The sequence below is a fragment of the Lutjanus erythropterus genome, chromosome 12, assembly GCF_056507025.1.
Source record: "Lutjanus erythropterus isolate fLutEry1 chromosome 12, fLutEry1.hap2, whole genome shotgun sequence".
NCBI lineage: Eukaryota > Metazoa > Chordata > Actinopteri > Lutjaniformes > Lutjanidae > Lutjanus > Lutjanus erythropterus.
The window spans coordinates 35605057-35617458 of record NC_139328.1 but is presented as its reverse complement, the minus strand read 5'-3'; the positions used below and the strand labels follow the sequence as shown (position 1 = coordinate 35617458).

Below are 12402 nucleotides of genomic sequence, written 5' to 3'. Positions count from 1 at the left end.
AGATATAAGAGTAATCAGTTTTAGGTCAGTTTCCCTACAGTGCATCACTATTGTTGAAGGTGTGCAGCCAAGATCAGAGTCACAAACAGCTATACTTTTAACAAGACCCGAGGCATCTTACCAACAGTAAATTCACAAGATAATCAGGACAATCAACAAGATGTCAATGGGTCAAATGTTTTAGGAATTACAAACAAAGAAGAGTGTAGTATGAAGGTTGCACAGAGCCAAGCATCAAGAAGAGGAAAATGCAACATGTTCATTCTGGCAGATTGTCAAACTGCAGAGACGTGCAGAGAGGAGGGACTCAGCTGAGAGGATCACTGGAATATGGAAGAGATTTTGATGCAAGAAGGCAGCAGTGGAGGCTGATCAGCAGGCTGACGATGATGAACTGGTCAGTGTGGTCAGGCTACTGAAGGCTCCTGTGTGTCAGATGGATCAGCCATCCTCCTTCACTCCTCTGTACCTGACACACACACAGCAACACACATCACACCGTCATCAGCAAAACATTACACTGTGCCGTTTGAGTTTCATGTTGACTGAAAATGTGCCTGGCTCAAAGGCAAAGTGGTGAAAACAGAAATGATTTCAGGAATTCTACATTCTGAACTTCAGAGGTGTGGACTCAAGTGACTTGGACAAATTTTATGACTTTATACTTGACTTGACAAAATTAACCAATGAACACAAATGACTGAACACCAGTGATTCGTGAATTCACCTGGACTTGAGTTTTTTGCCTTGAAAATACTTGATGGCTTCCCCCAAGCCCAAAGATGAACAAGTATGTTATTTATAAAGTGTGGCACAGATCACTTTATTGCTCATTTCCTGAATCAACTGATAGATAGATAGAGATAGATCATTTTGTTCATGTATAAAAACTATGAAGTGGTCAACAAAAGAAAAAAGTGTAGCCTGCAAAATGTGTAGGATGAAAATTACAGGCAGAGACGCAACAAATTCCCAAGTCATTTGACATTTGAAGTCGCATAAAAAATGGTAAGTTTATGACTTGTTTAGGACTTGAAACTCAAAGTTTAGGACTTACGACTTGACTTTGGGCTTGGGTGCAAAAACTTGACACTTGTGATTAACAAAACCATGAAATAGTGCTGTTGAACTACAAAAGCAAAACAACCATAATCCAAAGTGATGATGCATAGAAAAAGAGAAAAAGGTTGCTGAAAATTATATATTTCCCTATAGAGTATGTAGTATATTTTATATTCACATATACTAAATAACTTTATTTGGGGAGTATTTTAAATGAGAAGACAAACATTACAATGAAACATTACAATGCACTCTGAATTTTATCCTGTAGGGAATTAAGTTTCCTACCTGACACAAATTAATATTGTGATTTATTTTGACGATTTGATCAGATTTATTTTTTCTCATGCCTGGTACAAAGTTTGACTTTATTCTCAATATTTCAACACCCAAAATGTAAAACATCTTGTTCCCTTTGTGCCTGGCCCTGATGCTCATCCGTACAGACTGATGTATGAATGTTCATTCTTAATGTTGGAAACAGCAGCTGACAAAAAAAAAAAAAAAAAAAAAGAAAAGAAAAATCAAATCAAGGTCCACATAAGAAACTGTTCTGGAGCTTTCCACCATTTCATATGGTCTTCATCAGCAGATGAAATTTACTGTGTTCTCTTGGAACTGCATGTGCTAAAACTTTTCATTATTTTGAGCTTACAGTTCAGTCTTGTCTTAGAAACTGCATTTGAACAAACAAATAAATAGTCCTTGAGTTGAGATCGCTTTCTCAGCTATGCAAAGATTGTCTTTTGTCTTTGACATTCCTTGGGGTGGTCGTAGTGGTGGTGTTAATGTAACCTGTGGACTGATTCTGTCCGGCAGCCGTAACAATAACAATGTTACCACTGTGTCCAGTGACTAATGAATGTTGGCTGTCTGCCAGGGCCAATGACTCGAGAACTGTCAGTAAAGTCATTGGACCTGATGCTGTCAGCTAAAGGATGGAACCTGTACATACACACACACACACACACACACACACACACACACACACACACACACACACACAGCCGTGTTTCCATCACCTCAAAGGACAGTACATTGACTTCCATTCAGTCCCTGAATATTTACCAGTAACACTTCAATTTCCAGGTCCCATAATTTCATGGTAAATAGGTGGTAATTGCCAAAGTAGTATGTTTGAAATTTCTTAGCAATTACCTACAAATGACCCAGAAATTCCATGGTGAAGTATGTGATAATTACCAAGCATCCTTTTCATATAGTTGGTGGTAAATACAAAGCAACATAATAGAAATTTCTCTGAATTTACCCACAAATTACCTCCAAATTTCATGTCAACTATGTGATAATTTGCAAGTGTCATTTTCATGCAAGTAGGTGGTAATTACATTTGCTTATTTAGAAATAGTGACATGTAATTATTAAATAATACAGGGGCATTTTTAATGGGATAATTTCAGTTACTTCCTTATTATCACATATTAACCAAAAGAAATGGGGGTAAATTTGCAGTTAATGTCAAAGAAAGCAAATAGTAATTCCCACCTACTTGCTTGAAAACTACATTCTCAAATCATCACATACTTGGGGATAATTTACCAATAAAAAAGAGAAATTTCAAATATGTTGCTTCATAATTTCTACCCACTACATGAAAATGGTACTTACTAATTATCACATAAGTAGTGGTTAAGGTTGGGGTAAGTCTCCAGCAAATGAATCTAAGTCAATGTGATATCCTCTGGAAACATGACTGTGTGCGTGTGACATGTATTACTTGCACATAAACCTGTTAATCAACTCACATTGTGGGGACTTTTCTTCTTCTTGAGAACCAAACAAAAGTCCACATAACAAGTCCTAACATTTTAGAGTGAAGACTTTGTTTAAGGTTAGGGTAACATATAGGGCAGTGGTTAAGGTTGGGGTAAGTCAGTAATGCTTCAATTTCCAGGTCCCATAATTTCATCATAAATACATGGTAATTACCAAATAATATATTTAAAATTTCTTCAAAATTACCCCAATATACCTCCAAATTACCCTGTCCTTGAAGAAAGTCTAAAATTTTAGGATTTTGTATGTGGGCTTTCATCACCATCACATTGATTTACATTCATTTCCTAGACTTACGCTAACCTTAAAGAAGTTCATCATCCTAAATTTTAATGGGTTATATTCCAGAGACTTGACTTTTCTCCCCAAAAGGACGGTGGGTCCCCACAACGTGACCGTGTAAACAGGTTTGTGTCCCCACTGCGTGAGTAATACCTGCCACACACAGAGTGGTATAATGAGATGACATCAGTGTCAATATAAACTAACAGACTGATGTCCAGCATGACTCTGTGGGGGACATCTGAGCTGATTCACATCATACAGGATTAATGTCACACACACACACACACACACACGTACACAAAGTGCAGTGCTGTCATGAGGATTAGACACAGAGCAAGCTGTTAACATCCATCAGTAACAAAGGTTTATTAGCGTCATCATCATTATACATGCTCATCATCTGGCATATTGTAGACAAACACACTGTATGTACAGTTCAAACATTTCATGTTAGTATAAAAACGTGGAAAGCATCAGCAGCTGGGAAAAAGTTTAAAATGTCAAATTTGAAGTTCTTTACAAAAGTTGTCAGGCCTGACATGCTTTCTACTTGAATTATGATACAGTAAGATATTTTTAATCTGTAAAAAATAATGACTGAAAACCAAATGTTTTATGTTTCTACAATCATTTTTAAGTATGTACTGTGTCAGATGGGTGCAGGTTTGACACTGTTGATCCAACATTTCTATTTAGAGAAACTAAAATAAATCCTGTGTCATACCTCAGACCCTATTTAATGAAGACCTTGATTTTTATACCAAGTCAAAACAATGATCAGAACTGTCACACTCATATTCTGTTATTGGTCTACCATCTCCCAGTATTAGTCAGTTGAAATGAATTTGCGTTTATTATTCTGGGTATCACTAAAGGTCTGAAACCCACTTTGGAAACCAGTAGACTACAGTGTACAGACCTATATAATACTAAAAAAGCACTTTGTTGAACAATTGTTGAGCTCATCAAATTCCGTACAGCTTCAGCTGAAATACTGCAGAGTTTTTCATTATCTCTAAGTCCAGCATTGCTGTCAGTCTTGAATAGCTGCTATTATTATGAACTAGGGCACATCAGCATCTTTACACCAGCAGAGGGAGCCACAGGACAGCAGCTCACTGTGTTTTACACATTTACTCAGGTCCTCCTCATAATGTGTAATCACTTAAGCTAATATTCTATTCTTAAATACTCTAGTTAACTATTTGCATTTCATATTGTACATATGCATTTATTCATTAAAAGTATATGTATTATTTTTAAAGTCATTTAGACAAGTGCGTTGTCCTGTGTGTGGTTTACAAAACTCTTGTGGATGTTTTATTTTTTTTATCTGTAGTGAAGCACTGAATTCAAGCTCACAGAAAATGTTCTCTTCCAAAGATGAAAACTTTGCATCTTTTTAGTGCCACCTTTCTGGTCTGCTGGGATGAATATTTGATACTGATAGATTATGATAGATTATTAATCTACCACCGTAGATTATGAATACTGAGCATCAGGGCACACTATGTTATTGCTGCAGCTGCTGAAGTTGGAGCTAATTTGAACTACTTTATAACTTTAGAACTACTACATTACTCATTTATTTTTTTTTACTTCATAACTACGATTTGCTCATTTTTAAAGAAAGTGGACTTTTCTGGCGGCTGCTTTGGTGCTCTTTCATCTTTCCTGAACTCCTCTCCTCCCCCAACTCGTGTCTGAGCTTGTGGTCTGCTCTTAATGGCTGTAACTCGCTGCATGGTTCCCCGACCAGTCCCTGACACGAGCGGATATTCAACCTGCTTGATATCTTTTGGGTATCTACGAGGCATCAGTGAGCTCTCAGATTGTCTTTGAACTGGATACAATCCTGTAGCGTGAACTCTGCATTAATCGTATAGCTCGTATAAGCTATAACAGCTTGGGTGAAGCTGGATCTAAATTTGTTGCAGGGGGTTTCCATGAGTCCCACCACAGATACCTGGGTAGTTGTTGATTGCTGCCCTGCAATACTAAACAGCCGTAATGTACATGATGGGGTGGTGTCCTGCTTCACTTTCTTTCCTCACAGTAACTGTTAGACCTGTGACACAGAGCAATGATAGGCATGATAGCGGTTAGTCATTAGGTTAGCAGACTGTTGGACACTCAGACATGCATTGTTAAGTCCAGTTAGCAGACAGTGCAGCAGGCTTTCTGTTTCTTTTGGATCTTTCTGATACCTGGTCCCACCCGTCTGTCTGTCCGCTTGTCTCCAACTCCATCCATACGTCCTGTGTTTCCATTGGCTGAACCTCCTTGTGGATAACTATATCCTCCCAGCTGGGCGTGGTTCTTCTTCTCTTTCATGCTTTTGTCGTCACTGTTGTCTTCGTTGTCCTCGATGATGACCAGCTCTGCCTTCAGCGAGCCGTCAAACTCCTGATCATGCCTACTGTCATCCTGTGCTGTCTGGAAGCCCATGAAGATGGCAGTGATTGGCTCAGTGGTCTCCATGGTGTTGAGGATGGTGTAAGGGGTGTTGTCCCCGCACAGGGGGGAGGGCACTCTGTCAGAGTGGGTGGGGCCACCGTACAGAGCAGTGGCTGAGTTTCCATCATGGCTGTGGTAGCAATAAAGTTCTTCCTCGTCTACACTGATATAATCCCTAAGAGGAATATAATTGGCTGGAGTGTAGCAGAGCTGTGGTTGATAGGGGGACACTACTTCCTGGTCATGTGATCTGGGAGGAGGACAGCCATTGGCTCTGCCTCCATTCACCATACTGTTGCTTCTGATAATGCTGTTGGTGTGGCGGCCAACAAGCCGATCTTCCTGAACAGAGTTTCTAATCTGGTAAGCACTGTAGGGACGATCTATCTGGTTTCCATAGTGACGTCCCAACCCCTTCTGGTTTCCAAGGCGATGAGCTTCCCTCAGGTTGCTCTGGTTATTTCTCTCTTCCTGCCATCTGTAATGGCTTTCCTGGTTTCCACAGCGATGCTCTACCCCTGGTTTTCTCTGCCAGTTTTCCCTATATCTAAAGTCTTTCTCCACTGTGTTGCTTCTGTGGACATGGGGACCATACTGTCTTCCCTGGTGTCTGAGGTCATACCTGTCCACTCTGTCTCTCTCATCCTGGTGTCTGTAAAAGCAATGCTCCTCCCTTCTGCTGTGACTTTGTTGGTAGTTTTGGTGGTTTACTTGGCGATGTATTGTGGCACTTCTTAGCAACTTTTCCACCTCATTGGCTGACAGCTCAGACACGCAACTCCGGTCGTGTGACCCCTGAAAGTGGAGAGGAATACAGGTCACTAGTAGGAGAACACAATGTGAGGTCAATGGCAAAAGCAGAAAGAGCGGATGATCTTGAGAAAACAAACAAAAAAGGTGTCGCTGCTGGGAGTGGAAAATCATAGAATGAGACTGAGACAGTTACTTTTATTATTATTACTCTATGGCGATGACACGCAACTTTATGTGTCTGTAAAATCCTGAAAGAACTGGCTAACTGACATTAAGTATTGGATATTTAATAACTTCTTCCAATTCAATGAAGAAAAATCTTGTTCAGGTCATTAAATACATCAGAATTTACTGATAAATGTGATAACCTGCCCTCCTCTGTTAATTCTAGTGCCAGAAATCCAGCAATTCTGTCTTATTCTAATATTACTTTTTTTTAAATCATGTTAATAAAGTAGTTCAGTCCTGTTTACATCAACTTCATATTTTTTCTTGCCTTAGTGGTGAAAGCCGCTCATGCCTTCAAGTTATACAGAGTGCTGCAGCCAGACTTAACCGGAACAATGATTGGTTTCCAGTAAATTTTCAAATGAACTTTAAGGTTTTAAGCATTACTTTTTAAGCACTGCAGCCTACATTTCTTAGCTTTTGTGCCCATACTGTATATACCTGCAATTAACCTCAGACTAGTTACTCTTAAGTTACTATTAAGGTTGGGCAGATGGACAATGCCACTGTCCACGGCAAAATAACTTATCTGATCACACTGTTTACTGCCCAGTGAAAGCATGTTTTAATTTAAACAGAAACAGGGCAGGGATTTAATGGAGGCCATGGCTGCCGTATCTCACTAGTTTGGCCTCATGCCCCTAAAAAAATTGTTTTCTCTGAGGGCACAGTTGCCTTGATGTCTCAACACTGCCCCAGCTGATTTCTTTGTCTTCTCCTGTGCCTCTTTTGTGTCAATGTGTTTTTTAAACACCAGTGTGTTTTGACGAGATTCTGAAATCTTATTCAATATCAAGTGAAACACTGTGCACATAACCAGTGGTGAGTTATGCTCAATTCCATAGCCACAAAGCTGTGACTGAGTGAACCTCTGAGAAGAGGTCTACTGAGCTGAGATAATAAAGTTTGATATATTAGCAAATGAATAAAGCAAGCAACTAAACATAGCTGACTCAGTGGCCTAAGGTGAGGTGCCTAACACGTTTTATAGCAAAATGTTTGTAATATAAATGTTAACACACATTACATTAAACCCCCTGAATCCCCATTTTCAAACATGTCTAGTTACTCTGACAAGTCCAGGGCTAAGCATGTATGAATTTTTTATCTATGAATTTGTTCAAATATTGGTACTTTGTAAATACCAATAAATTATTTGTGTAAACAGCTTATTTCTTGAGTCATTATACTGATAGTTACATTTGTTATATTAAATTATATTTATGATATTATAGTTATTATACTAAAAACTAACTTTTTATAAACCTATATTTCTGCATTTATTTATTTTTTAATGCAGCCTGTAATGTAACTTAACTTCAACTTTCTATTATAGCAAAACATTTTTGATTTTTATGTGAAGCGCTTTGTAACAAGGTTGAAAAGTGCTACATAAATAAATGTTATTATTAATGTAAATTATATTACCTCTTGTGAGTTCAGGGCATAAACACACTTCCTGCCGTCATCGTAAACCTTGACCCCTTCATGTTGGTCTAACTCCTCAGGTGGAACTGTGGCAGTAGAGAGGACTGTGCTCTCCCCGGTCAACAGGTCTTTAGTCACATTGATCTCCATGGCAAACAGAGCTGAGACAGAAGACAGAGGCACAGAGTCTATGTTAATATCAGTTTAAGTTGGACAAATCTCATATGCACCTGAATATGACTACATCAGGCCAGGTCCTGCCAGCTGCTGCTATGATAGTAGTTTTTTATCCTAACCTTTTTCAATTGAATATTTATTCAAGGTTGTTTGCCATCAAACTACACCATTATGAGTGAACCCTGCACTTGTGAATTGTTGTACACTGCTTGGCCAAAAAAAAACAAAAAAACACACTCCAATATTTTGTTGGAAAACCTTTAGCTTTGATTACGGCACACATTCACCATGGTATCATTTTGATAAGCTTATGCAGTGTCACAATATTTATTTCTGTCCAGAGTTGCATTAATTTTTCACCAAGATCTTGTATTGATGATGGGAGAGTCTGACCGCTGTGTAAACTCTTCTCCAGCACATCCCAAAGATTCTCAGTGGGGTTCAGGTCTGGACTCTGTGGTGGACAGTCCATGTGTGAAAATGATGTCTCATGCTCCCTGAACCACTCTTTCACTGTTTGAGCCTCATGAATCCTGACATTGTCATCTTGGAATATATGCGTGTCATCAGTGAAGAAAAAAATCATTATTGGTCACATAACGTCGCTGAACCTCGACCTGAACAACTGAAGCAACCTCAGATCATAACACTGACCCCACAGGCTTGTACAGTAGACACTAGGCATGATGGGAGCATCACTTCATCCTCCTCTCTTCTTACCCTGATGCTCCCATCACTCTGGAACAGGGTAAATCTGGACTCATCAGACCACATGACCTTTTTCCATTGATCCACAGTCCAATCTTTATGCTCCCCAGTAAAGTGAAGCCTTTTTTCTGATGATCCTTACTGATTTAGTAGTTTCATCAATCTCCTTAGTTGTTTTTTGCTTGATGCAGAACAATAATTTGACTCTTCTAAACAGAGTAACATCTTTTCCACGACCACAGGATATGTCTTCTGACCTGGTTGTTTAAGAAATGAGAAACTGCTCACTGCATCAGTTACCAGCTGAATCATATTAATCACTGTAGTAATTATCAAATGGAAGGATCTTAACTGTTTGCTTAGTTAAATCCAGGTGGTGACTTTTTCTGGTCAGGCAGTGTATATGAAAACTCATAAATGGCAACATATAATGTACAATGTGCAATGAATGATATTACAGGAATGAGTAAAAATCTCACTCTTTCTTGGTGTGCTTGGCTCAGAGTGTTGGTGCTGCAGAGTGGGTGGTGGAGAGGGGGATTCTGGGACTTTGGGGAACATTGTGGTGACTTGTAATGGCTCTGCAGGACAGGAAACAGAAATGTTAACACAGGTTCATCTTTGGTATTGGTTAAAACATTCAACAAAGTTCATATATAATGACTTACCATGAACAAAGCTGTCTTGGACCTCCTATAAGACACACACAAAACAGTGAAAGCAATGCAATAAAAACACAAGAATACGGCTGTGAGATGGTGTGTGTGTGTGTGTGTGTGTGTGTGTGTGTGTGTGTGTGTGTGTGTGTGTGTGTACCTTGATAATGTCCTCTGAACTTTTCTCCACAGCCTTCAGTCTATTAAGGATAAAGCCCTCCTTGGTAGAAATCATAGACTCCTCTCTCTCCAGAGACTCCACCTCCATCTCTATCCTGATGGATCAGAAGACAGTGCAGATCAGCAAAACCCCCTGTACCTCATACTGGTGTGTGTGTGTGTGTGTGTGTGTGTGTGTGTGTGTGTGTGTGTGTGTGTGTGTGTGTGTGTGTGTGTGTGGTTGTGTGTGTGTGTGTGTGGTTGTGTGTTTTGTACCTGTGGATGCTGAGCTGCAGAGCTCTGGTCTGCTCCTGGTCAGATAAAAGGCTCTGTTGTTGTGGGTTTGGTATTGCATTGTGGGAAGCTGAGTCCTGTAGCAGCCACTGCTCTCTCAGAGATTTTTTCTGATGATTTCAAAAGACAGATGTGGACATTCAATAATGTGGATACAAAGCCTGTTCCAGCTGTACATGTGAATGCACCCAAGATGTATTGTGGACACACTGAGATCTGATCGCTCAGAGCTCATTTTAAGGTGGTCCGGTTGCATGTGACCACAGTCTTTTAGCAGTGTGTCCACAGTGTGTTCTGAGCCACACTGAAAGACTCCTATTCAACTGATGTCCTGTAAGTCCACATGAAATAGCTTTTAATTTTGTTCACTATAATTCAAATGACTTGTTTGGGCTCTCTGACCCGCCAACATAGCTAGTAAAAGCAATATCCCCAGACTCCCTTACAAAATCAAACAATTGTTAAAGTTGCTGAGTGAGAACCAACTTAATAAACATTGTGAAACACTGTCAACAACAAATTCTTAATTATTTGGACCTTCGTGTAAATTCTGCAAATGTTCTACAATAAGTTATTTCTGTCTTTATGTAAAAATACTGCATCTGTTTGTCCCAGTGGTTAACTACTACTGTTTAGCAGTCGGTTAAAAACAACAACACATTTAGTCTCTGAGAACTGAGATGATGTACGTGTTTATTTGCATATAGAGCAGGGAAGTAAAACTGCTATAGCAAATTCTTAATAATTTGTGCCTTTTTGTATTGCATTAAATTCAATACATTAAGTTTTTCTTTCCTTATAAAAAACATTGCGTCATTTTTATGGCTGTTCTAGTGGCTGCTCCTGTCTAAGTGTGTCTACATGACAACATTTAGCACCTGTTTGAACACACTGATTCAACTGATTTCATCATTTTCATTAAAGTAATAAACAGAGACAACATTTTATTGACAGTGTCCATGTCAACTTTAAAAATACACTAAATATAAACCAATATAGGCTACTTCTTTGTTGCTTATGGATAAAGTTCTCAGAGTTCCTGAAAAAAAATGTATACATTTTTGAGTTGTTGAGTCAGGAAAAACTTTATAAACTTTGTGAAAATCTGTCTACAACAAATTCTTAGTCATTAATGCCTTCTTGTAAATTAAGCAAATGTTATACATCAAGGTATTTCTAATAACACATTTTATCTTTGTAAAAAGAAATGATGTACCTATATGTTTATTTGCAGATACAGTGGGGCAGTGAGGTCTGTTCATAAGTGGTCTCTCGAGACACGAGGAGTTGCATTATAATGCCACTTGTGAACATGTATGAATGTTGATACCAACAGGCATAGATGTATTTAAATGTATTTGAGGTTTACAGCTGCAGCGGTCAACAGGTGTCATTTCCTCCGGTTGTTAAAGAGTTAATGGTGACCTCAGAGCCTGTAGAGGTCACAGGAAGACTAATAATATGAACATTTGTGGGCAGACAGATGGACAGAGTGATTATTCATGCTAATGAGAGATAATACTCATCCATCCAAACTGTTTACCACCACATACTTCATTGGGTGTTACTGTTAGATTTATTCAGACGGTATTTAAGTGTAAATTAACCTTTAGATGCTGCAGTCTGAGTTTCTCCTGGTCCAGTTCCAGTTTCTTCTGTCTAATGTCTTCCTGAATGTGATGCTTCTCCTGTCACATTAAAGGCAGATAAATGAGTAATGCAGTTATATGCAGAGAAGGTATTTTTTATAGAAAGTTTAGGTTAGCAGGTGTAGCAGATTATATACTTATGACTACAAAACTACCACACTGAGCAGAGTGGAGTAAAAGCCTTACAGTGATGGCCTGTAGTCTCTCTTTGATCAGGTCAGACTCCTCCATCCTGTGTCAGGACAGACAGTGAGGGAGGGGAGAAAGAGACAGAGACAAAGACAGCATGGACAAAGTGGACAGGAAAGGACTTGTCAGACATGTTTTTCCACAGTTAAATGTTGAAATAAATGTACACTGCATTTAACTACAAATTAACCAATCAAACTTAAACCCCCAGACAGATTATGGACTATCTTTACATGTCCACTAATTTTATAGTCTTATTCCAAATATGATAATAGTATGAACTGTATACAAGTCATATAAACAGCATATCTAGATATTCTGAAGTAGGCCTTTTTCTGAATGCAGCATTCTCCGATTAAGACATGTTAGATATGTCAGTATTGAGGTTGTAGTAGCATTCTGTGGACAAGGCACAGTCAGAATATATGTCTCATTTGGGGTTTGTGCTGCAGTTTATGGTACACAGCCTGTTGTCTGTCTATGGTCAGCTCTGGGAGTAATAAACAAACTACAACTAGCCATCAGTTTGCAGGCTAGAGAAGAACAGGCCACATTTCTGG

The 12402-nt window shown here is 38.9% G+C and overlaps 1 protein-coding gene across 3 annotated transcripts; it reads right to left on the bottom strand.

Annotated features, from left to right (window-relative positions):
- Positions 1 to 287: 287 nt before the first annotated feature.
- Positions 288 to 11949, bottom strand: LOC146318403 (palmdelphin-like). 3 transcript variants are annotated; one of them, XM_084732958.1, is made up of 9 exons: positions 11840 to 11949; positions 11612 to 11692; positions 9987 to 10114; positions 9712 to 9826; positions 9564 to 9588; positions 9375 to 9476; positions 8011 to 8171; positions 5352 to 6396; positions 288 to 469 (listed from the first exon to the last, which is right to left on the bottom strand). In XM_084732958.1, the coding sequence occupies exons 1-9, from the start codon at positions 11882 to 11884 to the stop codon at positions 456 to 458; spliced, it is 1716 nt and encodes a 571-aa protein (XP_084589084.1). In that variant the 5' UTR covers positions 11885 to 11949; the 3' UTR covers positions 288 to 455. The 3 variants fall into 3 exon arrangements, with proteins under 3 accessions (XP_084589084.1, XP_084589082.1, XP_084589083.1); XM_084732956.1 differs by lacking the exon at positions 288 to 469 and adding an exon at positions 4645 to 5212; XM_084732957.1 differs by lacking the exon at positions 288 to 469 and having other exon boundaries at positions 4645 to 6396.
- Positions 11950 to 12402: the final 453 nt, after the last annotated feature.

Excerpts from the sequence above, each read along its gene's own strand:
- LOC146318403 (XM_084732956.1), bottom strand. The coding sequence starts at position 11,884 with ATGGAGGAGTCTGACCTGATCAAAGAGAGACTACAGGCCATCACT. Across the intron at positions 9,589-9,711 it reads GTTCAGAGGACATTATCAAG|GAGGTCCAAGACAGCTTTGT; the intron begins GTACACACACAC and ends TGTGTCTTATAG. Across the intron at positions 9,477-9,563 it reads CCAAGACAGCTTTGTTCATG|AGCCATTACAAGTCACCACA; the intron begins GTAAGTCATTAT and ends CCTGTCCTGCAG.